We start from the raw sequence: 27335 nt of genomic DNA on the forward strand, positions 1-27335 counted from the left end.
GCCTTTAAACCATTTCTGAGTAGCCTTCACACCTCAGGTCATTGTCTTGCTGGAAAATAAATCTTCTCCCAAGTTGTAGTTCTCTTGCAGACTGAATCAGATTGTCCTCCAGAATTTCCATATATTTTGCTGCAGTCATTTCAGTCTTTACCTTTACAAGCCTCCCAGGGCCTGCTGCTACCACAATCACGCTTCACAGTAGGGTTGGTGTGTTTGCAGTGATGTGCATTGTTTGGTGTCCGTTAAACATAGCATCTAGTCTGATAGCATGAAAAATTACATTTTGGTCTAATCAGACCAAAGAACCTTCCTTTTGACTTTGGAGTCTCCCACATGTTTTTGGGCAAACTTTAGTCGAGAGCTTTGCCATTCTCCCATGAAGCTTTGACTGTGAAGAACCCTGGCAAAAGTTGTTGTAAGCAGTCTCTCCCATCTCAGCTGCTGAGGCTTTTAACTCTTTCAGAGTTACCATAGGTGTCTTGGCCTCGCTCAACAGTCTTCTTACAGTCACTCAGTTTGTGGGGCAGTCTGCTTTAAGTCTTAAAGGAATGTTGGAAAATGAACGTTCTAAAGAATATCTGGGTTCATTGAATTCAACATACAATTTTAGAACCGTCAATTGTTGCAGAATTGAATTTTATGTTAGAATGTTTAAAAACCCACACCTTTAAGGGCTAAGCAGATTTAGACATGCCACATTGCTTCCATTTCTTAATAATGGATTTCACTGAACTCCAGGGGAATTTTTTTTTTGTATCCGTCCCGACGTATACTTTTCAATAACCTTTTCTCAGAGTTACTACAAGTGTTCTTTTGTCTAATTGTAGACAGGAATACTGATTAACCAGTTACTGGACCTAACCTAGGTGTCCTTAAACTGCAATCACTTGAACCACTGTTGAAATAGGTTAGTCACTTTAAGGGGGGGTGAATATTTATGCAACCACTTATTTTACATAAGATTTTTAATTAATTGACATTACTTTGCAGAAATCTATTTTCACTTGAATATTAAATAGGGTCTTTTGTAAATTCTTGTCAAAAAATTATTGTCCATTTAAATAAAATCAATAAAATGGAAAATATCCTGTGGGGGGGGGGATACTTATAGGCACTGTAACAAGCTTTTGAGGGACTAAAGTAGACATATGTGGTGTGTGAGGGCTAGGTAGTCTATGATCACATCAACTGCTGTGCTGCAATGGGGAAAAATGTGTTGGTCCAAACAGATTGTATGCTGATGATTAAGCAATAAGCAACAAACCTAACAAGAGCACCGATGACCTTATAAAAACTGCCAGCTGCTGATTCAGGAGATTACAGAGGAACATTAGAGACCAATTACCCGTAATTTTGTCTTGTTGCTGCTAATGGGGACCACTCACCAGGCGATCAATAAGACAATCAAAATGTATTACGGTTTCGCAGACATACAAGACGACAACACCAGTGGGAAGAGATTGTCACTGTACATGCTTATAAATATAAAACAATTTATTACCAAAAAAAATCACAAAAACACACCTTGCAAAAATGTCCATTATTCATTTTAGAGATCCTCATAATAAAAGTGTTTTCATGTTTTAACTTCAAATGCTTTTCAATGCTTCCCTCGGTCATGCATTATGTACAATTTCTCCATGTTGTGATATTTACAGCCTGCGGAACAATAACATCTGCAGAACAAGACACCGACGTGCACACCCAGACATCAATCACCATCAGTTTCTATTAATAGGGATTTTGTCACATTAGGCCAACTGGGGGCTCATGAGAAGCAGCCAGTCGATGGTCTCCTGCAGGAAGCCCATCTTGTAATAACCCGCAATGTTCCGGAACACTCTTATCTGCTCAGACAAGGTCTAGATGGGGAGGAAGCAAAGGAATCAACAAGACAGCCAAAGAATGTGGGAGATTTTTGATGATAAAATGGTAGACGTCTTAAGTGTTAGATGTTAGACGCACTTAAGACGTTGGATACGTTTTAAGTTCTAGATGTTTGATGCATTATGCCACTGACCTTGGTTGTGAAAGTCAGGTTGAAATCGCCAGCACAGCAACAGTACAGAGGCATGTTGGCCTCCTTCACTCCTTTGCATTTAGCACACTCCTGATAAAAAGACAGAGGTTGAGAGGGTGATCATTGGGAATTGGACACTGTGGTTATAAGTAGAGACAGCAATATGCGGAGATCATATTGGGCATCGTCTGTGTCAGTCTCTCACCAGGTCCTGCAGGGTGAAGCTCATCAGTTTCTTCTGTAGGGCCTCCACCAGCGCCATCTCAATGGAGTCCGTCTCGTACTGGGCCTGGCAGTTGGAGCAGAACCACTGTGGCAGGACAGTGCCATCCTACAGAGTGGAAATGAGATTTTTAGATACAGTAGGATTAGTTAGTTAGATTTTTAGATACAGTAGGATTAGTTAGATAGATTTTTTTCCCTTTATGGTATGGAAACGATCGATAACACTCCCAAAGACACTCCAGACTGCCTTTTTACCATGGAAGAATAAACAACTGCAACAACATCTAAAAGTCCTCAAATACAAATACCCGCTCATAAAAAACTATAAAAATATGACTCAAATCTGATTAAACAGATGCAGTTTCTGTATTGCTGCCCTTCCCATTAAATAGTGTTCAAATTCATCATGCTGTTTGCATGTCGCTCTTCCAAAGCTCACCAACTTTCACTGTTCTGAAATTGGTGGCTACTGAGATGGGCTTTCTCTGAAATGGTAGTATTTTCCAGATTTCAGTAATAGTTACATTCAGTCTCTGAGGTTTGGGGACTCCTTGTGGCAAACATATGCATTTGGCTGCATATGTTACAGGTTTGTGACTGTGAACTAATGTCACCCCACACACACACACAAACACACAAAAATAATTTTGTTTCTATGTAGGTATATTTTCTGCTTGGCCTTCAAAGACTGTCCCACCTTTCAGTTATTCCTGGTGGTAGTTTTCTGTACCTTGAACAGAGTAGGGCAAAACACACAATATACTGACCTGTGCCATGGAAGGGTCCTTGCACAGGTCAAGGTCACGGCAAAAGTTGCAGTGGTGGCAGATGACCTCTGGCAGGACGTACGAGTGGCATGGATCACGGAACTGGGCATCGTCTGAGAACTCGCCCACGTCCACCAGCCTCAGCAGGTCTCGCTTCAGCTTGTTCACCTGGTTCACGATGTTGCCATCCAACGACAGCACCTGAGAGGACAACGCACTTCAGTATAACCCAGAGCCATGCCCACAGAAATGTCATACTCTTAGAGCATCTATCACCTGAGCACCAGATATAAGATGCTTACTCTTTATGCTTAAAAACAGCATCTTCACTCCTGTTTTAGACATATTTAAAGCGGAAATCCTGCCATTTTTCACATAGATCTCTGTTACTCAAGGTACAGCTCTACACTCTAGGGGCATGTTCATGAGCCCCCATGTTTATGCCCCCAGAGTGTAGCATTGTAGCTGCCTGGCTGCTTGTGGATTTGCAAATTTAGTCCCATCCTAAAATTCCTACGGCATTACTGTGAAAAAGGGGCTGGATCTCTTCAGAGGTGCATCCTCAGAGGATGTACTTACTTTTACTTCCTCATTTTGGCCGACTCTTTTATCCAAAGCGACTTGACATGGACATGTCAATTCTTACAAGCGCTGGTTTCCCCAGAGCAACTCAAGGTTAAGTGCCTGACCCAAGGGCATAACTATGGCAACCAGGAATTGTACCCTCAACCTTTCAGGCTACTGCTTGCTAGCCCAGCTCCTTAGCTGCTATGCTACCACTGTCCCCATTATAGGTGTATGACGTACATGTATGCATGCAGTACGTTTACATGTCAGGTGCTCACCTGGCAGACGTATTTGATGAACTCCAGGGCAGGGTTGTTGAGGGGCAGGTGGGAGCCGGGCAGGGCGGGGAACATCTCGGAGGGCAGGGTCATGTTGCGCGTGCCCATCACCTTCTTCTGGATCTTCTGGGTGATGGTGAAGAAGTTCTGGGTCAGCTCGCCTGAGACGTACTCTTGAGAGAAGCTGATCATGCCTGTGGGGGAGTTCAGTAAGAGGGATTATTACAGGCTTAATTAACACCAACTTTCACCATAACGCACTGACTTGCTATATCAATACATACATACATACATACATACATACATACATACATACATACATACATACATACATACATACATACATACATACATACATACATACATACATACATACATACATACATACATACATACATACATACATACATACATACATACATACATACATACATACATACATACATACATACATACATACATACATACATACACTAACACTTCCTATATCAATTCATACATACATCAGTTATAGAAATAAAAATAAAAATAAAATACTTGTTAAGTTTTATGCTGTGTCTAAATCTAGGTGCTCTGATCAAATTAAATGTGTGTATGAGTATGGACCATATGTAAAGTATTGGTGAATGATGAGGACCCTGACTGACCAGGTAGGGAGTTGCTGTCCCCTGCTGCCTGCTGAGAGACCTGGCTTCCGCCCCGCCTCTTGATGGGCGTGGCCCCTGGAGCGTTGCGCCGTAGCTCCTCCCTCATGCTGTGATAGACAGCTGCAATATAGGCTACAGAGAACAAATCACAAATCAGTGTAAAAGGCCAAATTGTTTATTACATATCAGGGATAGAGAAACCTACACAAAAAATGACAAATGAACAAAAACTGAAAAGTTAACTGAACCAAGCAACGTTAAATGTTGTTACTTAAAAAACTATTTCATGGTCATTTACATGATGGTCATTTACAAGATCAATTACATTTTTTACAAGGTCAAGCTCACTAAATTCTCTACGTATTCTAAAATGCACAGTTACGAATAACGGACACTTGGATTGGCTAAATGAAAGATCAAAGCCAAAGATGAGAAGAGCGTGAAATGAAATTCTTGTCAACAGCAGTGAGAGTTGAGACATTACCCGAGATGATCATCAGGTAGTACTTCTGACAGGACGCCGTTTGGGGGAGATACTGCATGATGTTCCAGTTGCTCTCAATCAGGTCTTCAACATCGTCTTCCCCATCACCCACCTCTTCTTCGTCCTCATCCTCATCCTCGCCCTCACTGCCTTCCTCCTCTGACCCCTCGCCCTTTTCCTTTTTCTTCTTACCACCATCATTCTGCAAAGACACACACACACACACACACACACACACACACACACACACACACACACACACACACACACACACACACACGTTTGGATGGTAGTTCACATAACACCACTGAGGTGCAAGTATCTATCTATCTCTCTATCTCTATCTATCTAATAGACTACACAGTCCTATGTTCGCTTGTGTAGATGCAACATTTGTAGTGTGAATATCTACCTCTCCACAGAGGATGCTGGAGGGCAGCTTGCCCTTCACCCCTCCGTGATTGGCTGGGTCCATCCACAGCAGGAACTCCCAGCAGCGTGAGAAGGTGAGCGAGAGGGAGTGGAAGATCTCCCGGGAGTGGATGCTGACGTTTCAGACGGGCCAGAGAAACAGAACACATTTAAATCCTAACATCTTTACCTTTTTTTACACCACAAAGATCTAGAAATGGGCTGTTGGGACTTCAGACCTGTTTGTGATGTACTCGACATAAGCGATTGCGTCGTCAATGCGTCGTTTTTTGGTGCAGAGGATGATTCGATTGAAGTTCCCGTAGACGACAGAGGAGCCAAGCCGTTTAAACTCAGCAACCAATCTACAGAAGAACAGTGCCAGTTACAGTTTCTTACAAACCCATCCTGGAGATAAATTCACATAGGCACACTAACAGCACGATAGATACCTTCATAGTGGTTTTTATCAGTATTAGTCAGCTGTGGCCTACTGGTTAGCACTTCGGACCTGTAACTGAAGGGTTGTCGGTTCAAACCCCAACCAGTAGGCACAGCTGAAGTGCCCTTGAGCAAGGCACCTAACCCCACACTGCTCCCCGAGCGCCGCTGTGGTTGCAGGCAGCTCACTGCGCTGGGATTAGTGTGTGCTTCACCTCACTGTGTGTTCACTGTGTGCTGAGTGTTTCACTAATTCACGGATTGGGTTAAATGCAGAGACCAAATTTCCCTCACGGGATCAAAAGAGTATATATACTTATACTTATATATAGTCATCACTGCATTTTAGCAAATGTTACGTCACCTTCTTCCATGAACTTTCCAGGAGTGTGGACAGGATGGGACAGCATGAACATGAATTGTGTTAGAAGTTGGGAAGGTTCTGGATTAGACTGTGTGTGCACTCACTGCAAGAAGATCTTCTTCATCATGTTGTTCAGGGTGCGGTGCAGGGCTGGGTCGTAGAGCAGAGAGCTGGGTGATCGCAGCCAGCGGTAGAAGTGCATCACCTGGTTATCGGCGTAGACGTTGTGGTACTGTGTGATCTCGCGCACCCAACCAACAACCATGCTCTTCAGGATCCTGTCAACGTTTGGCAGACACCAAAGAGAGACAGACCGTAGCCCATTTAGAGGGCCCAATATGAAACCATCACTGCAAAAGTAACAATATAAATGAATGAGAATGAGAGAATGAGCTCATTCCAACCTGAATGTGTTGGAGCAGAGCGCCGTCTCGTCGTAGCTGGCCACAGCGGTGGCGGCCTGGTTGCCCGTCATCATCTCCTCCAGGGAGGCGTGCTGGATGACGTCAAAGCTGACGCCCATGCTGGCGCCACCCTCCATGTCGTTGACGTGTTGGGACTGCAGAATGGTGTTGACCGCCAGACTCTGGATGTCTAGCTCCACACACACTATTGGAGATCATGGGCAATTTGAAGTTAGCTTAGAATTAGGAGTGTAAGAGGGCCTTTCCCACTCAGTGGCCAAACAAATACAAGTGCTCCGACAGGGAGAATATGTGTCTCAATTACAATTGATGCTGATTCAGTCATTTCAACTTTCATTTTTTACAAACATTTTAATTCTTCGATTTCAGCTAAACAAGAAAAAGACGTCCACAGACCCTTTCTACAAAAACACAAGTGGAACCATATAACCAACGAAGCTATTAAGTGGCTATTTGAATATGTAAGACACCAGCTCTGCCTACAGCCTGCCTCTAAATGAAAAGGGTCACATGTAGTGCATGAAACTGCATGTAGTGCATGTACTGGATCAGAATAAACAGTAGCCCTGTGGGTCACCTGTGGAGTAGCAGCCCTGGCTGTTGATCTCCACCGAAGCGCGGTCATCACTCTCCATCACCAGCCTGCTGTCGTCCGCCTCCTTGCCCCCCAGGTCGGGCCTGGCAGTGGGTGAGAGCCACAGCAGGTGGTTGTGCTTGCGCAGGTGGCGCGCCAGGAACAGGTCCGAGCCGAAGATGGACACGTCCTGAGGCAGGTTACCTACAGGCAGGTGGTAGTACCTGGAGAAGGGAGAATAAGACACAGGTAAGTTGGTGGGAAGCATACAGATAAGCAAGTGTGCTTTAATTGAGAAGTTGCAAGTTGCCTTTTCATGATATTTGCAAGTTGCCTTTAAGAACTTTGTGATATTTACTGTGAAGCTGTCACGGTGTTCAGAATTAGGGAGCAGGCACTAGACCTGCTCTGATTGCACATAAACAACCATTTCTCATACCAGAAGTACATCACGATCATTCTGTAAGTATTTTGGGCGGTGGTAGCCTAGTGGTTAAGGAGCTGGGCTAGCATGCAGTAGCCAGAAAAGTTGTGGGTTCAATTCCCAGCTTCCTTGAGCAAGACACTCTGGGCACAATGGCTCTTATAATGTAATTGACATATGTAAGTCGCTTTGCATAAAAGCGTCTGCTAAATGAATAAATGTATGTGTATTTCCCAAACGACTGCCCTACATCTGGTTGGCTACAAAACTGCATGGCTGAAAGTGAAAGTGAAAGTGAAAGAGGCATGACACAAAGCCAGCATAACGTTAGGACGGGGGCGGAGGGGGTGCCCACCTGGCCATGTCGAAGGCCTGCGAGAGGCAGCTGTCCAGGTTGAGGTAGTGTCGGACCATGCGGCGGGCACCGTGGCGCTGCCAGTCCAGCACGCTGTAGTTGATCTCGTCGACCACGTGCACCGGCACCACCGGAAACTCCTCCAGCACCGCCATGCCTGCAGCCAGACGCCGCAGCTCCCAGTTGGACTGCACCGCGATCAGGGTAGGGCCACGGCGCTCCTCCTACACACACACGCACACACACACACACAGACAGTGTTCCAGCATCCAAAAATGAATCCTTTATTTTTACCCCACTCTCTATGCTTTTATATCAATAGTCAGGTCCGACAGGAATAATATCTATGTACATCATATGTTGTGTATAGAGTATATTAGGAAAAGCATAAGAGTGACGGTGGGTACCTTGTAGTTGAGGAGGATGCGCTGCACAGCTCTGTAGATGGCCTTGGCGTCGTTCTCTGCCCGCACCTCAAACTGGTGCTTCTCGGGGGGCAGCAGGTCCTCGCTGGTCTTCTCCAGCAGAGCTGTGCGCTCTGCCCCGTACAGGGTGCTCAGGTTGGGCATCTGGTTACTGCGCACCTGCAGCCGACGAGCCGAGGAGTGGACACAGACAGAGATGAGTAAAATACAGATATCCCATCAGGAAATGCATCTTCAGGGGTGCAGACTCTCTGCAATGCATGTAAACGCAAACCTTCCATGCCAAATAGAGAAGAAAAACTGGACCTCCAGAAAAAAATGGTAGGAATTCAAAATGCATAAAGGTGCTCCCACCAAGCACATCATATTACCACACCAAATCACTGAAGAAATCTCCAACCTTCAAGGCGTTAAGTAGGATTAAGCTGCTGTTGTTGAGATATAAAGAAACAAATCTAATAAAAAGAAACCTTCTTTTCAACTTATTGTTGTCAGCTCCAAACATTCAGTACACCTTGTAAAGACCCTTTTGAGACAGAACGTTTGAGACACTTGTTTTGCGTGGCTTTGTGAGGCTCAGGGAGAGAGAGAGCAGAAGAGAGATGTCCCCTCACCGTGTCGAGCACAAACACGCTGGCCTTGCGCTGAGACGGAATAAAGAGGCCAAACAGCGCCTTGTGTCCTTGGCTGTGGTGATACAGGTAGATGTGACGCACACTGCCTAGGAGCACACATCAGCAGAGAGGCCATTTCAGCAAATACATCTAGTACTTTACAATACTCCTTTACAACTAGTACTTTGCAATACTCCTTTACATTTAGCACTTTACAATACTCCTTTACAGCTAGCACTTTACAATACTCCTTTACAGCTAGCACTTTACAATACTCCTTTACAGCTAGCACTTTACAATACTCCTTTACAGCTAGCACTTTACAATACTCCTTTACAGCTAGCACTTCACAATACTCCTTGCAAAATAATCCACAGAGGAAAAACACTTCAGAACAACAACAAAAAGCATGTAAGCAAGATAAAAGTAATAACAAACTTGGAAGTATTTCACATCGAACAGTCAAGAAAGCAATTTCACAAAATGTGCTAACAATACAATACGACTGTGTGCAATCCCTTACCAGGTTCCAGGTAGCTGAACTGAGCCAGTGATCTCATCTCCAGGTGCTCAAGGTCAAAAGTGTCGGCCTCTCGGCCGGCAAGGTCACGCACGGCCTGCTTGTTGACCATGCACATACAGCCCAGCTGCACCAGCGCTCGGAACAGCAGAGGAACCTGAGGAACGGAAACGGTCAGACTAAAGCAAAACCAACTGTCCACATTTAAATGCTTTTATTTGGATTCGAAAGGCAGGCAAGGAAAATAAGATCCAAATACTGTAGGAAGAGTCACTGACAAGGTGACAGGTCTACATGGCTCACATACTGTCCTCAATTACCACATGACAGAGATTAAACAACGCATGTAAAGCTGGTATTATTTTAACATTACAATGTCTAGAGCAGGGGTCTCCAACCATATTTCCTCTGTGAGCTACTTTGACTAAATGAACGTGGCCGAGAGCTACCAATGTTTTATATTTATAGGAGTAGCAGCATGTCTGTAGGTAGCTGATTTCCACCCAAAAGCAGCAGACTGAACTTTAAGGTAATTTACCTTCTCTGTTTGTAGACTGCTGTGGAGAACGGCATTACATCTTTTACCGACTGATAGGCTTGCACCGCAGATCACACACACACAAAAACACAAGCACACACACCCACGCTGCCTACCTACACTATCTGCTGGAGACCACTGGTTTAGAGCCTGTCTACAAGTTTACAAATGACTAGCCCAGCTGAGGTTCCAGTGTGCCCACCGGTCCATGTAGTGAAGCTGTATAATCTGAACCGACGTGCCTCTCTCTATTCATCTGCACAACAGTACAGAGCACTGTACCTGAGTCTCATACACTCCCTCGATGTCAGGAGCTGAGAGGTCGGCGTTGATCTCGTTGATGTGCTCTTGGTACATGTCCTCAGGGACCGTGTACTGGTACAGGTAGTACACCACATTGGAGCGGGGGAGGATTCGGTTCACCTGCAAAACGGCAACAGTTCACTTATTTTTTATTTTCACAATGGATACACCATCTTTTGCTTATCCATACACAGAGGCTACATTTATTTATTCCAGCTTTAAGGGAAGGCAAACCTTTCTGTATGTGGGTCCCTCGTCTTGCTTTGGGATCTTCTGGTTGACATAGAAGACTCTGGGGATGGTGAGCTTCATGCAGTGGAGGTCACTGCCTATCACTGCCCACAGCTTAAACAGGCCTGGGTGACTGGTCTCTGCAATCTAAAAGGAGAGAAAACACAGATGTTTACATAATTGCAAAACAGTTCTCCAATGTTTTCTCAGTTAGCCTTTTAAAATGATATCAGATTAGTAAACAGAATATCCCTTTGGACCATTGGATGAATGGTTGCTGATAATGGGCAATGTAGATATTGTATTAAAGATCATCCATTTCTTTCTACAACAGTTGAGAACCCTTTTGCAATTATGTAAGCACATATTGTAATCTGAAAACTGCTGCCCTGATTTAAAAAAACAATTTAACTGATATTCTGTCTATAATGGAATGGAAATTTCTAAGTGACCCCAAACTTTTGACTGGTTGTGTGTGTGTGTGTATGTACTGTATGCATGACTGCTCTGTCTGACCTGTATGATCTGCCAGGGCATGTCCAGCATGCTGCGGGCCGTCTTGCGCAGGAAGTTGCCCAGCGCCGTGGTGGGGCCGTCCCGGATCACGCCGCCCCCTGCAGGGTGGGCCTCGCCGTCCACCAGCCGCCGCTTCTTACGCTGCTCCTTCCTCTGGCGCATCTGCAGCTCCCACTTCTTCTTATGGTAGCGCAGCCACACCAGCAGCTCCTCCTGAATCATGACACACACACACACACACACACACACACACACACACACACACAAACACACAAACAAACAAACACACAAACACACAAACACACAAACACACAAACACACAACACCACACACAGACACAAACACAAACACACAACACAGACACACACAACACAACACACACACACACACACACACACACAATCAAGCAACCAGCATTCTGCCACAATTTTACACTATTCTCAATGGTAGAATAGACTGGCAGACAACTTCATTAGGCTTAAGGCTTAACAACTTTCTTAAGCGATTTCCTATCAGAACTTCAAGAATCTGTAATCTTAAAGGGAAACTCTGATCTAAAAACAACACAGGGCCTATTTGTGGATGAAAGCGAGTATAAACTTTCACTGGGGACCAAAAGGGCATTGATTTCAGTAAGGCTGGAATATGTATTTAGACAAGAGTTTTCCAAAGTAACAAAAGCAATCCACAACAAAGGCAAACACTCTAATACCGGTATACTGATATACATCTAATCTGCATGCTACATACACACAAGATGGCCCAGGGCGCTGGGAAGCAGTCTGTTCCCCTATCTAACCACATGGGTGTCCCCCTCACCTTTGAGGGTCCCCTGGGGGGCGGCGGGCCGAGGATCTCCCTCCAGGACTGCGTGAGCTCCAGCTCCTGGGATTCGGCCTGGCTCTCCTCCCCCTGGGACACGCGCTTGCGCTTGGTGCTGATGAGGATGGCCGGCTGCAGCGGCCGCGGGGGCTTCCCAAAGTCCTCGATGTCCGCGGCCTCCCCGGCCTCCAGCGTCTGGGCCACCTGAGACAGCACAGGGTGTGGGGGAGGGAGTGGTCAGGGCCTCATAACAAACAGATGTATGCTCTAGAGCAGTGTTTCTCAAACTTTTTCAGACCAAGGACCACTTAACCAATAAAAAAACCTCACGGACCACCTAGCTAAAAAAAACAGTTCATCTACTTCAACAGTATATTGCACAATAGGCCTACTCACTGAACCACCTTGCTTATTGTGTCAGAGGATTCATATGATTTAAATTGGTGTAGCTTACATAGGCAGTGTTGTAGAACTGTTTGGATTTACATACAAGTTGGTTCAATATTACAAACAACTCATCTATATTATTTTTTACCACTTCTGCTTGCGGACCACTTGGGATAGCTTGCGGACCACCAGTGGTCCCAGGACCACACTTTGAGAAACACTGCTCTAGAGCACTGGTATGCTCAAGAGCAGCTTTTTGTCTGGCGACCCTCCAAAAAACATGGGCCAAGTCTGGCGACCTCCTCTCTAATCGGCGGAATTTGGTTTTGAAATGTTGTGAGATGGGCATTGTAAGCAAAGGCAGAAAATGTCTTCTCTTATAGGTAGGCTGTGTAAACACAGGAATTAGGTCAATGGCAGCCTTTGCAAATCATATGTGACCCCTCTAAAACTTTTGGCGACCCCTCTAGAGCAGTGGTTCTTAACTGGTGGGTTGGGACCCAAAAGTGGGTCACGGAACGATTCTGGGTGGGTTGCGGAGCTTGTGTTAAAAAAAAGAAGAAATCGCCCATTTCAAATAGACTTAATTGAGACAAAATGGTGCAGAAACCCCAGTGTGCCATGTTCACAATTGCTGGAAACTTGAGAAAATGCCTCATAACAAAGAACACCTGTCAACCTGACAAACCTGTCAAGTACTTCACAAATGTAATGCCAAACATCAGCATGTTCCAAACAAGTAGGCCTACAGGCATTTCGCTCACCGCATCTGTTGGCTTGATCCATAGACTGCTCTATATATACAGTCTATGGCTTGATCAGTAAAAAGATATATGGGTCGTGACTTAATGAACATGGGAAATTGTGGGTCCCAAAGCCAGACCAGTTAAGAACCACTTCTCTAGAGCAATAAATAAATAAATAAAAATGATTGTGCATTTGTGTGACACAAATGAGAGATAAGCACTGATTGGGTACCTGTCTCTTTCCCTCGCTGGTGAAGAGCTCGCTGATCTTCTTCTGCTTGAAGATGTCGTTCTTCTCCAGCAGCTTCTTGTGCAGCCAGTCGGGGTGGCGCACCCTGGGCACCGGGTTCTTCACCTGCTGCAGCGCCGCCGGGATGGTGATGATCTTCTGGATGGCACTGCCCAGACGCTCAATGTAGTAGTTCCAGTCAAGGATCTGCGAGCGATTAGGAGACGCAAGGGGAAGGTTACAAAGGCACGGTTGTTCTGTGGGTACTAATGCAAAGACATCCTTTCAAAAAAGTGTATGTAGTTAAAAACACATACCTTCCATAAAGCTATATATCTGAACTGATTGCTACAGGATATATATATACATATACTGTACATATACAATGTTCCAACTTTACTTATACTAGTTTGTTAACATAATCACATTTTTGTCTTGTAGCTTTGCAGACAGCCTAGACTAGTAACTTGTGGAAGATATGCCATAACTCACTGATCTGATGTCCAGTTCGTGAAGACTGGGCATCTTCAGCCATTTGCGCAGGAAATGCTTTTTGACTGAAGGTTCTGCCTGGAAGATAGCCAAAGGTATGGCCCTGCAGGAAAAGATAGAAGAAAGAATTGCAGAACAGTTCTCAGTCTGAAAACAAAAGACTATTTAAGGGGGCGATCAGACAGGACATGCTTTGCCGCTTATAAATCGCGAGGCGCACTATGTTTTCATAAAAACGCGAGGCGCACTATGTTTTCATAAAAACGCGAGGTACAGCAGGCAAAAAAAGAACCTGAGGTGCTCTGGGAGCATTAGCAGTGCGCAAACCGCTTGCTGCCAATACGAAACAATAAAAAAAGCGGTAAAAACCACGTCCTGTCTGATCGCCCCCTAAGGAACTCAGTTTCTGTAATGTTTCAAAGAAGATTAAACAGGGAGGTTACACCGGGCACGTAACTGAAGCGTTCCGTTCGTGTTTTGTCTGCTGCAACAATTAGCTTCCACTGTAATCAATGGAACTGGCTACACCATACGTGATAGTGGCACGTACGTTCAAAAAAATTAGACCTTTAGTCTTCTAAAACTATTTTTATGGTCTGCAAACGGAGTACTTCAGCTGCGCACCCAGTGTAGCTTTGGTGTAATTATTTAATTAATCATAATGCGTGTGTGTTTTCAGTTCGTTGTTGGAATAATCCAGTCTGTTAACCAGAGGTTCCATCTACCTCTCAGTGACGGGCGAGCCTTCTGGTTTGCGTGAGATAACGTAGCGGCAACTCAGCCCCGCGTCCTTCACCATTTGGTCCCCCAGAAACTCCGCCAGGCGCTTGGCCGTGCTGATGGAGGTGGACTTCTGCTCGCCGTAGTCCTCCAGCTTACGAGACATGGAGCGGTTCTCAGCGATCAGCTCGAACAGCTCAGTGTCCGGCATGTTGGCAGCCTACAGGAGGGCAGGGGTAAGGACCACAGGGGCATACTGATGAATGAGGAACTAACATGATTCATCACTGCATCTATCTAGGACAAGGAAGACTACAATCATGTATTAATGAGAGAACAGCATATTAAGAATTGTGGAGACATTATGAATAATATCAGTGTTTCCCATATATTGACTTATTTGTAACGGCCCACCACAATATCAACACTGACCACCACACAATGATTTTTACTAGTTCTACTAAATTGTGCTTAAATCTGGTTAGCATCATAACCACGCTGCGCTAATGTGTGAAAAACTGTTGCATTCAAGTTAATTCTGCAAACCTACCACCACAAATAGAATTTAATTCTGTGGGAAACACTGAATATTATGATAATTCACCACCAAACACCATATGATAGTAAAGCGTAGAAAACGCACCTTGCTGTAGAGAACGTCCAGCCAGTAGTCGGCCACTTTGGCCACTGAGGCGTAGACCTCCTCCAGCGTGGTGCCCTTGAGGAAGGCCTCGAACACAGAGGACTGGAAGATCTTGATGAGCTGCAGCTCTCCCCTACGCTTCACCTCAAAGCCCTTCAGCTCAGCCAGAGAGCCGTCCTCATTAAACACAGCGTACCTGTGGAGGAGAGATGCAGGTGATGCAGCATGAGCTGTTAAAGGCACGATTTCATGGCAAGCATCTCTGATTCCCTAAAGCAGTAGGGGGCTTAACACCCCGTTATCCTGGAATACAGGGAGACGTCAGCTCAAGGAGGAACTCTACTGAAAGAACATGTAAGGTGTGCCAAGTTTATTTGCCAAGAAGTTTATAACTTTGTCACTTGAGTTTATCTGATGAGAAATGGATCACTTCACATTTTAAGAGATCCCTCTACACAAACAGACACAGTGACAAGTAGTAACATGAATCCCTATCATAATAAACTGTAGGACCTATATATAGTCACCTTTATTTGTGGGTTTATTGGTTTTACTTCTTTTAGCCTGGGGGGTGTAATGCACTGGGTGTTGGTCATGTGGGTTAACACGCGTATATAAACAGTGCTTGAAGGTTAATTGCAGAAGGTGTGGATGTCGGGGAGATACGGTTATTACCGTAGCCGTTGCCAACAATATGCCGCCATCACACTACAGCACGCACTTACAGCAATACAGCACTATTTAATATCACCACCAGCACCGGGTTTGTTTTATGTCAAGACTAAAATACGCAATAAATGGGAACACCATCTAACCAGAGTTACTGTATGGAGAGCCATTGATATCGCTAGGTGTTAATTATAATAACACTTTGCCATCCATGCGGAGGCTCATGGGATAGTCTGTATATAAACACTAAATTAATTTTGTTTATTTCTTCAGTCTTACCTTTTCTTCAGTTTCTTGCCCTCTTCTTTGGAGGCGGGCAGTATCATGGCCAGGTAAGGCCCATCCACCTCAAAGAAGATGCTGTTCTCAGCGCGCGTCTCGTAGGTCAGGTTGGCCGGGTCCACCAGCTCCTGGTACTGGTGATTGGTAAAGCCCTCCTATATTAAACAAAACAAAACAAAACAAAAACAATCATTACAAAAACATTAACACCTGTAGTACTAATAAAACTCAAAACAAAAGTCTGTGCTTTGTCAAACCAAAACATTATCGATGATATAGGTCAGGTTACCTTAACCATGATGTTAAGCATGGCTCCCGGGTAGGAGATGGTGACTTTGGGCTTCTTCTCATGGGTTGATTTGATGACAAAGTTCTCAGGAAAAGAGTTGGGTAGAACACACCAAATTCCATCCGTGTCCAACTCCAAAGGCCTCCTGCAGAACCAAGCAGAACCGAGGGTCAAGGGGTCAAGACAACAATGAGCGGGAAACGGGCCGTAAAGTAAGTATTTTAGGACCACTGAGCATCCTGAGCATGGTGCTCTTGAGCCAGATTGGACCAACGTCTTACCCAATTTGTTCAATGAGCTCCCTGGCTTGGGTGATGATGTTGGCTCCAGTATAGCACACAATTCCTGCCATTTCCATGGAGTACCAACGAGCTCTAGAGAGCACAGAGGACCAAGTCATGAGATTGAACTTTATGTGTGTATATATGTGTATGTGTATACATATATATGTGTGTGTGTGTGTGTGTGTGTGTGTGTGTGTGTGTGTGTGTGTGTGTGTGTGTGCGCGCATGTGTATATAGATGTGCGCGTGCGTGTATATATATGTGTGTGTATGTGTGTGTGTGCGTGTGCGTTCGTTCATCCATACCCTTTCCTCATGACATAGCCATAGAAGGAGTTGAGGATGCACTTGTGGGCCAGCTGCAGAGACTCGTACAGGATCTCCATGTTCTTACAGCGCTTCACCTCGGCGGCATCGCCTGCGTCCTGAGCCTGAGACAGCTTCTTCTTCCACACCTAGAAAGAGAGTCATGAGAGACAAGTGACAGCTTAACATCTGATGAGGATGACTGAGCTACAATGTTCCCCATCAACACCATTAATTATCTTATATGACAATGCAGAGAAGACAAAAACGCTTTGAGAATAACTTGTTAAGTGTTTAACAACTTAGATCTTAGAGTATATCTGTTTTGAAAGCAGTATGGTGTCTGCAAGGATGAGAGCAAAGACCTGATAGTCTTACGCATGAAAAGGCCTCACGGTCAACCCAGATGTGCTGTAATGAAGGCTACCTTGTGTAAGCCCTTGAACTCATAACGGCGATCTCTGAAGGCTCGGACGGTGTCCACATAGAAAGAGTTCTCCCTCTGGCAGATTGTGGTGACTCTCGCCTCCAGCTTTGTGACATGCACCTTCTTATAAGCCTTCCTACAGTAATCTAGAGACAAACCGCAGACAAAGACAAAACAATCATGCACACGTGCATCTAAAACATTTATTTACAATCCCGTTTCGAATCGAAACAATCTCCATCTATTCAACTCCAACTGCCTGACTTGATCACCTTCCACATGTGAGCAATAATAGAAGCACAGATGACATGAGGAGGAGACATACACCATGTATTATTAACACTAATAGCAGCGCTTTATCACTTAATCAGCCTTGGATGTACCACTGAGTTGGAACAGTGGAGAAAAATACAAAGGAAGTGTGAGATGCGCTACTCACCGGCAAGACGTTTCTTCTCGTGACGAGCCTGTTCCTCTCGGTCGAGCTGGTGGAAGGCCCGCGGGCGGCCGTTGGGGAAGAAAGGAGGAAACTTCTCGGACTCCAGCTGCTGCTGGATGCGATGAAACTCACTGCGACTCGCTGGCACTGAACAAGACAAGCAAAAACGTAGGAGCTGATTTTTTCCCCCAGCTGAAACACCAATAAAGGACTATGTTCACAAGTTTACTAGCAATAGAATCAGAATGTTGGGGTAACCCGACCATACAAGCATTCATGTAAATATCTCACTAAATGCTGGAAGAAATTAATAACTTGAGCTCTCTACACCTAAGTAGTTGGTGAAAGGAAAACCTGTTACAGAAACTGTCTAGTAAGGTCTGATAAGACCCACATTTGCACATCCCAGGTCATGAATAAGAAGGTTAGGGCTCCTTCGTATTTGGTGGACCTTCAGTTTCTGTACCTGTACGTCGTAAACACATTGAACGCATAATCATCAAAACCTGATCTGTTGCACCTAATACATTGTTTTGCACATGTAATCATCACTCAATGAGGCCCGTGCAAGTCTTCAGTCCCTACAGAGCATTGCTGCCTTTACACCATCACACCAACCATCGGATAAGGCAGCAGTCCTAAATCATTAAACCCTTTAGGAGATCTCAATAATTCAAAACTCATTTTCCAGTGGTTATTAACATGGGTCTGGGTCTGCCTGCACATAAATCACTCACTGATCTCCCCTCTCCAGTGCCAGGTCATCCTCCTCTGGCAGTTAGCCCCTGGTTTGTTAAAGTCACAGGCAGCGCAGATGGCCTCATCCACCATGGCAGAGGGCTGATGGAGAGGAGGAGTAAGGAGAAAAGAAACAAGAGACAAACAAATACACACACACACTGATCTTAACTCAGTGATATTAACATACACACTCATTAACACACACACTCACTCATATTAACACACACTCATATTAACTCAGACACCATCGCAGAAAAGCAAAGTTCTCAAGCCACATTAAAAACTTTCATATGATGATTTGTGCTTTTTCTAATTTGTTTATGACTGCAGTTTTTGACTGTGGTGCTAACCTGCAGGCGATTTGTCAGGATGATGTTGGGGTACATAGCCCCCACGTCAAGATGGTAGATGAGAGGACATTCAATCCTGTTGGGCACCTCCTTCAGAGAGATCAGCTTCTTTTTGATCTCATCACACACCTGTAGAAGCCAGGGGATTAATATCTTCTTCACTGTTAAAGTAATGCACCAGTAATGTACGAATAACATCCACTACTACATTGCTTTTAGTCCTCTAAAGCAGGGGTCCCCAACCTTTTATGTACCATGGACCGGTTTGATTCCTATTTCTTTTCCACGGACCGTCGGGGGGGGGGGGGGGGGGGGGTTTGTTCCATGTTTCATATGTGTTGTGCATGCATTACTTGAAAAGAACTAGCTCCAGTTATCCAGTTATGTATGAACAGTGAAGGTAACGATCTCTTAAACATGTGAAAAACGTGAACTTGAAGAAGTGAAAATTGAACAATATGAACTATGATTATTGAACAACTTGAAGCTACATCTATACGTGTGAACATGCTTAACAAAATATGGGAACAAAACATGGGAACTAAACGAAACGTGCATTACGAATATAATCAGTGGGAGCCCTGCTTATGGAATGAATGAAGACAGTGACACAATCAGTGTGTTTGAAATGTCCAGTCGATTGCGCAATTTGGTCTTAGTTGCAGTCATTGCCGAAAACCCGGCCTCGCATATAGGTGGTGGGAAATGGTACGTTTTGAGCGCTTTTACAGCTATCTCGGGATATTCTGCTTTGTTTTTGATACAAAAACCCGCCAGAGAGGTTTCCTTATAGACACTCTTAAGACCACCGTCATTTGCAATTTCGATCAACTGCTCTTCCTCCTGCGCTGACAAGTTAGGACTATTTGGGATATTGACAAATGGGTTGCAGACCCACTCATTGGTTTGCCGTGGATCTTTGGAGGATGGGGAAGTAACGCTCAAACTCATTTGAAAGCGCAACAAGGTGATCGCTGCGAGAGAAAGAGCCCCGCCTCAGTCTCTCCCAAAACCCCCACTAGCTACTGTTTGGAACATATTAAATACACCCCGGTCCACTCGTCGTCCCCACAAATCAAGCTTGGCTTTAAATGCAGCGACTTTATCTGCCAGTTTAAAGACAGTCGTCATTCTCCCCTGGAGTGACAGGTTGAGGTCATTAAGCAACCCGAATATGTCACACAGGTAAGCGAGTTTTGACACCCAGTCCTCATCACTAAAATGTGCAGCTTTTTTTCTGTAAGAAATCTCTGCAGCGGCTCTCTCAACTCAAACACTCTGGCCAGTGACCTGCTAAAGATGCTTGTTTTTTGTTGCTCATTCTAGCAGTTTAGCTAACTTTGTGTGACATACCGTTCGCCAAGAACTGATCAAGTGAAGTGAGCTGACCTGAGGCTGCGCAGCGCTGAAGGCAATATGTAAAAGTGTTGAAGGCGGGACAGACAGACGTAAGAAAATAGACCTTGCAAAATGCAAACATGCGTGCAATCAAACAACTGCATATAGGCCTATGCCATGTAAAAACGTGACATTATTGCAAATTAAATTTAGTTTAGGTTGCATGCATTTTTTTTTAACTCATGTCGTAGGCTACGGCCCGGTTAGGAATGTCCCGCGGCCCGGTGGTTGGGGACCGCTGCTCTAAAGACCATATTGCATGTTATAACCAGCAGCAATGTGTATGACTGTTACTGTGGCCATAAATGGAATAAAGATAATGGTCACAGTTTAAATATCAGTGATTAGAGGATCAGAACAGAAGATCAAGTCAACTATGAGGTGATCAAGGTAGCATGTGTGACCTCATTGAAGTTAGTGACTTGTTCCAGCGGAATATTCTCCTCTTCCTCAATGGCATGACGCATAGTTCTCTCAACCCTCTGAAGGAGGAAGTCAAATGCTGCAGGGTTCTGTCCATTTGAACAAAAAAAAACAAAAGAAAGCAACAAAGATAAAAATTAGACAAACATTGTAAAATGAACTACATTAAAAACACATATATGACCACAGCATGAAATCATGTAGGAAAATCTCTCTTGCAAAAACTATGTGGGCCGTACCATTTTGAAGCGGCAGGGGATGTCACTGCGGAAGACCCCGGACTCCAGGGCCTCCACGTGGCCGCCCACATAGGTCTCAGAGTCCATCACGTGACCATCACTGGTCAACTTGTTAAACACCTGCTCCTGCTTGTTGGGGAAGACTATGTTGGCATGGAAGGCCTGGACCATCAGTAGAGCCTCACACAACGTGCCAGAGCCTTTACGTAATACCTGTAAACACACACACACACACACACACACACACACACAACACACACACAACACAGTCAAGACAGTCAATGATGGTGTGAATTACACCCTCTTGATTCAAAAGACAAATGGAACTCACCCAGACATGATAATGGACACTCAACAGTGATGCATTCTCCCCATATGGGTTATATCAATTAAATTACTCACTGGTGTTTAAAAAAATGCTGTCTGTGGCACTTAACTGGATTATGCTCTCTCTGTGTATGTGTGTGTGTGTGTGTGTGTGTGTGTGTGTGTGTGTGTGTGGGGGGGGGGGGGGGGGGGGGGGCTTCAGTTAAGGGAGTGCTTAGCCAGGCAGTGTGTCCTGGTTACCTCGTCCGGCTCCATTGGAATGATGGTGCACAAAGCGAAGATGAAGGGATGGACATACTTCATGTAGAGGTAATATGTGGCCACGGCGTCGGACACCGAGTAAGTGGCCAGGGTCTGTGGGAAGAAGGATTTACTTCATTTTAGAACTCATGTGGTTTCCAGTCTTTGTAGTGTTAAATTGTAAATAAATAAATCAATCAACCAACCAACCGACCGACCAACCAACCAACGTAAATATCAGTCCATGTAAATATCAGTCAGTTTAAACTGCATTAGGCTTATTAAACTTCAAAATACCTCAGAGTATAACAGGGTCGAAGCAGACCTTGTACTGCACTATTACAGAATTTGCCAGGATATGCTCACAGCTTGTCTTTCTAGAAAACGTTTTAATCATACATAACATTATTATGATAATGGAAATTCAGGTTTTGCTTCTTGTGTATGTTTTGCAGCAAGCGCTCTCATTGTGTGATTTTGTGAGGGCGTGGTCAGCACACCTGTGGCTCCTCCGTGGCCATGCGACACATCTCCTCTGGGTCCAGCTCCACCGGGTCGTAGCTCAGCTTGGCCTTTGCAGCTGCCTTCAGGTTGTGACTCCCCACTGGCAGGTAGCTGTCTCTCTTCACCCACCTGGGAAGAGCGCAGAGGGATCGTTTACACTTCAGAATGTGTGAATCTCATGTTCAAGACTGACTGGCTTCTGATATGGGGAAAAACAAATCTTTGCATGGATTACTTAAACCAAAAAGCCTTTATGTGTGCTACCATAGATATGAACACAAAAATACAAAAATGCATTCCATTAAGTTTCCATTAAAGGTTGTATCAGCGATAGCGGGGTAACGTCACTTCTGTTGATGTTAAAACAAAACAGAGAGCTAGCTCGCTACTCCCTCCCCCTCCCTCCAGTGCAATTGAAACACTCCTAAACGCGCATCTCATCGGTTATTGGTTGAAACACTTTAGCGGATCGTTAGGAAAGATTAGATGAATGTGATCATTTACTGTATGTTTGGGCCTTTTTTGGGCCTGCAATCGCTGATACAACCTTTACACTTATCTAGTGAATCATCCATAGCACAGACTGATATTTTCTGTAGCATGTGCTACATGTAGCACTGTACAGCCCTGCATTGAGGGATCCAAAGATGACAAATGGCTTATATGTGGGATCGCTCACCTGAGACAGTCCATGTGAATGGCCTGACTGGACTTGTACTCCCCCTGGCTGTCCTTCTGAAAGCCAATCTCCTTGTGCATGCTCAGGCCATGCTGCGCCGCCCGTGTCTCCACAAAGGGCCTGAAAGGATTCAGAGGCAAAAATCAGCAATTAACATTATAGAAAAGAGAGAAAAAAAAAAAAACATCAAAACAATGTACAAAACAAGGTGGGCATGTCCGACTCACCAGTCAAAGAAGTCCCCATTGTATGTGACAAAGATGTTGGGCTGCGTCTCGTGGACGTGTTCAAACCACCTCTGGATAAGCGCAGCCTGAAACAAAGGTCAGCTGCTTTTAGACCAAAGCTCAAAGACAGCTTTTAGTCAGCGTTTACCTCAAAGAGCCGCACAGGTCCAAAAGGCACACCTCAACAACTTACCTCATCTGGCTCATTGAACACTGTAAACGGTCCCTCGTACTCTGGTTTGGGGGTAAACTCAAAATCCTCAATGTCCTCAGAGACAATTTCTCTGTTTGTAATGAGAAAGCCCTAAAAAGTGAGAGGACATGGTTAAGAGTGAAATCATTAAAGAGAACTCCAGCTAGAGTCTAGCTACAGTGGTACACTCCGGAGGCATCTTTATAATCATGCTCCCAGAATGTAGCACTGCAGCTGCCTGTACTGTTTTGTACTGACAGTACTCGGTGACCTCGAGAAACAACAATCTATGTGAAAAATCACATCAGTCAGTATCATGTTACATCCAACATAAGCATGTAAAAACAATGCGCTAACCTGTCCATCAATCATGTATGAGATCATCATGATTTGGTCCGACTCTGCATCAGGGAACTTGAGGGGCAGCTTGGTCGTCTCTATATCAAAAGCCAGCACAACTGGATCCTGCATAAAACAACTCAATGTGTGAATTCACAGCAGTGCAAAACTTCTAACTGGATAAAATGGGAAATGTCAAAAAGTGTTGACTACAACTCAGTTTTATGTTTGCAGTTATGTTTGCGAATGACACCAACTTATGCCAACAGGGGGGAAAGAGCGGGTAATTATTCCTACTCACCGGTCGCTCCACAAGGTCATCCCTTCGTACAATCTCAGGAGGATAGGCACTGCCACGATATCGGACGTTGTACCAGTGAGCCTTGGGACAAAAACAGAAATGGCAATTAGAGGGCATCAGTAATATAACACATGATTACAACTCACTTTGCAGTAAATGTACTGAAGTCTTTACCACATGGATTTGCAGGTCAATGGACAAGCGGACATGGTAGGGCACGTCATATTCTCTCATGTCCACTATGTTATCCAACTGATCTGCCATCTTCTTGGACGGTCCGTCCTCATCCCCTGCTGTGACATTTCCTCCAACCAATGCACTGACAATCAAAAGAAACATACCAATATTACTTTTCCCAGATACATAACTGGCAAATTACAGACCATCAAAAGAAAAGCTCCTCTAAACTTCCAAACGTATATGGACAAAAGCATAGAAAGAAGTAAGCAGAATGTTTAACTGTCCATGGCCAAAGATTTAAGTTTTCAGCTGTCAGTTTCTGTCTTCAGTGAATGATGTCTATTGAGCCTTCAAACCGCTTAAGTCACTAGTAGCTAAAACAGCATTCCTGGGACCGTATTCACAAAGCCTTTTATCTTACCACTAGGAGTACTCCTAAATCGCACTAAAAGATTTTAGCTAAGAGTTTTCTCTTAAAAGTTATTCACAAAGCATTTCAGACCTACTCTTAGTAAGGAAAAATGACAACTCCTAAACTAAGAGTTAGTCTTCGTTGCCATGGATGACGTCATTACTCATGCACGAGCTTGACTGAAGTGGCCACCTTGATTGGCTGATGATTGTAACGCGGGAATGATTCCAAATACCTCCTTTACGATGATGAGTGACAGGTGACAGGTCTGAGAATGTGTGCGCTACACAAGTAGGCCTAGTGCGAAGGACGGAAGATGATGAATAACTGAATAAAAAGGCCTAGCCTAAATTAATAAAGAGTAAGGGAAAACAAATAGCCTAGTAGCCTAATGAAACATAGGCCTACGGATTGATGCAGTATCTTTGCAACATTATTAAATTAATCTGTCACCATAGGCTATGCCTACGTTTGCAAAGAGGAGACCATTTTAATTTGATTAACAATGAAACGTTACATTTAATTTACATGTTAACAATGAGTAGTTTTGGTTGTTGTTGGTGGCGTTATTGCATCCCTTTTATGAATGCAAAATTGTTCCCTCGCGATTGGAAGCTCCTGTTGCCGCATAGGCGACGCATTTCAAAACATCGCAACGTGAAATGCCACAAAAAGCTGTTTGTGAATAGGTCTTAGTGAGTTAGGAGTCCTCTCGACTTCTTTTAAGCTGTCCCAGACTTAAGTGCTACTTTTACAGTAGGTCTAAAATGCTTCGTGAATTACTTTTAGTGAAAAAAATTAGGAGTCCTAAAGTTAGGAGTGACATGCCCATTATTTTTAGGAGTTGCTCCTAAATTCGCCACTTAGGAGCTACTTTTAGCCTTAAAATTCTTTGTGAATACGGCCCCTGAACAGTGATATGAAACTGTAGCCTACCTGGACAGCATGCTTGTATAGGTCTCATTGGACTTCTCTCTTTCTCGGTTCTTACGAACAGCTGGGGCAATCTCTCGTTTGACCTTGATCAGATCGTCTACTGTGTTGAAGGACAGCTTGACATAATTTCTCTTAAGTCCAACCAGATGGTTTGCCTACAAAGTGCAACAAACAAAATCAAAGAGATCTTATTACTGCATGTGAAGTGGTACTACAGGACATGGACAATGAGTATTAATGAGAAGCCTGTTAATTACAAGGCATTCATATATATGAAATAAAGAAATAGTTACATATGTTATAGTTACAGGAAAACAATGGGAAGAGATTTTCAAACTATTAAAACAGTTTTGAAACAGAAAAGCATATTGTGCAACATTATCAGAATTTTACACCCTTTTACCCTAATTACTCCCAATAGGCCGATTAGTACTATGACAACTATGAGTGCTATAACTACTATGAGTACTAATACTGTGACTATCTTACCAGGTCCAGGTCTTCTTTGGGGCAGACTTCCAGCTTAGCCACTTTCCCCTGAAACTTCTTTGACAGGAATGAAATGACCTCTCGCTCACAATTCTGCAACAAAAATCACAAACCTGTCATCATACCAGTTCAGGGTGATACACTGACAAAATATTTTGTTGATTTCCAGACATACCTTTCTGGTAGCAACATAGAAGTATGGCTTAAATGGAAGTGCCACCTGCAAGGAGGAGTAATGTTTGGTTATGATGCTTATATATATATATCAAAACAGGATTTGTGTTTTATATCTTCCAGGATACTCACTAAGCACGGACTTAACATCAATAGACTCACCTTAAACCTTCTTCCATCGTCCTGGATGAAGTAATAGTCCACAGCACTTATCAGCCTTTTGTCATCATCCAGTATTTCTGTCTATATGATCACAGACAACCCCATGAACATCAGAGGTTAATACACTGAGCCCTTTCATAATGCTTATTTGTAGTAGGCCTACGGTATATATCCAGCACAAGGACATCATAAATGATTACATAGAGGAAACATCGGGCTGCGCATGAAATGTGCACATACCGGGTGCATATTCATCAACCAGCCCGTTTTCTCCCCGGGATCTTTCATCCTTTCGAAGCCGAAGCGTGCATCCATCTCATCAGTGAACTGACTGCGCTCCAGCCGCTTGGCCGCTGACTGCCCGGACATGTCATCCCTTGAAGACACAAGGAACAATGTACGATTACAAATGGTTCATGGTCATTATTACAACAAAAATATAAACAAAGGGTAACATTATCAGCAGTAACTGGCAAGGGAACTTACTGTTGGTTTTCCTGGTCCCCTCCTCCTCCTCTGTCAGCTTTGAATCTTCCACTGTTTTGTAGAACCATCTTGGAGAAACTTAGGCGAAGTCGACTCCTAGATAAGTACTATTATAATTATATCTATCCGACAGAACAATTACTATCTAAATTGGTAGGTAACGTAGGGAAGATAACGTGAGTTAGATATCACACGTTTGACAGTAACGTTAAAATTAAATAGCTAAGCTAGCTCCAAGTTACCTGTGGTGGTCAACTGTCTTGCTACAACAGCACAAAAGAAAGCCGTTTAAACCTCGTTTCGGTTTTTGCTTTGCGTTGTGGGAACTGTTTTGAATGACTGCTCCCTATTTCCGAAGAACATATTTGCAAAAAGCCCAGTTTTCTGTGGCTAAATAAAATCCCCAAATGTTATATCCATTTTCAGTTCACTTGTTGTTGACAGTCCTCACGCAAAGAAGTCGGAATTTGGCGCGTTCTCTACAGTTGCCGCGAGAACAGCTGACAACTTCCGCGAGGATAAGTAAACCCCGCCCACATTTCCTTTTTCTGGACGCACAGCAACTTTTGCCAACTCTGATTTCACCCATTTCACCTGGGGCCGGTTCCCCGATAACGCTCACTCTTAGCGCGCTAAGAAGACTCAAAAGATATATCTTACCAAAGTTGTTTA

At 44.2% G+C, this 27335-nt stretch overlaps 1 protein-coding gene across 1 annotated transcript; it reads right to left on the reverse strand.

The window, feature by feature from the left end:
• Positions 1-1125: 1125 nt before the first annotated feature.
• pole (polymerase (DNA directed), epsilon) lies at positions 1126-27104 on the reverse strand. The gene is made up of 48 exons (XM_076270232.1): positions 26664-27104; positions 26418-26553; positions 26178-26258; positions 26017-26061; positions 25842-25934; positions 25353-25507; positions 23999-24143; positions 23825-23905; positions 23542-23649; positions 23185-23295; positions 22992-23077; positions 22765-22884; positions 22082-22214; positions 21582-21695; positions 21015-21227; positions 20757-20864; positions 18955-19083; positions 18601-18703; positions 17864-18010; positions 17425-17570; positions 16998-17146; positions 16690-16782; positions 16409-16553; positions 16117-16274; positions 15169-15364; positions 14531-14745; positions 13806-13908; positions 13317-13520; positions 11949-12155; positions 11130-11342; positions 10617-10760; positions 10362-10502; positions 9545-9698; positions 9022-9128; positions 8390-8566; positions 7983-8206; positions 7207-7427; positions 6609-6813; positions 6309-6482; positions 5639-5764; positions 5401-5533; positions 4989-5190; positions 4505-4636; positions 3858-4051; positions 3013-3213; positions 2226-2351; positions 2021-2110; positions 1126-1862 (listed from the first exon to the last, which is right to left on the reverse strand). The coding sequence occupies exons 1-48, from the start codon at positions 26729-26731 to the stop codon at positions 1752-1754; spliced, it is 6867 nt and encodes a 2288-aa protein (XP_076126347.1). The 5' UTR covers positions 26732-27104; the 3' UTR covers positions 1126-1751.
• Positions 27105-27335: the final 231 nt, after the last annotated feature.

This window comes from Alosa pseudoharengus, unplaced genomic scaffold (genome assembly GCF_046254945.1).
Source record: "Alosa pseudoharengus isolate Yale_2024_CS ecotype anadromous, Long Island Sound unplaced genomic scaffold, YU_APseudo_1.1 YU_APseudo_1.1_scf_6, whole genome shotgun sequence".
In the NCBI taxonomy this organism is placed as follows: domain Eukaryota; kingdom Metazoa; phylum Chordata; class Actinopteri; order Clupeiformes; family Clupeidae; genus Alosa; species Alosa pseudoharengus.

Coding starts and splice junctions, on each gene's coding strand:
- pole (XM_076270232.1), bottom strand. CDS start 26,731: ATGGTTCTACAAAACAGTGGAAGATTCAAAGCTGACAGAGGAGGAGGA. Junction 16,275..16,408: donor TGCTTAACATCATGGTTAAG/GTAACCTGACCT, acceptor TGTTTAATATAG/GAGGGCTTTACCAATCACCA. Junction 12,156..13,316: donor CCAGCGAGGGAAAGAGACAG/GTACCCAATCAG, acceptor GTGCTGTCTCAG/GTGGCCCAGACGCTGGAGGC.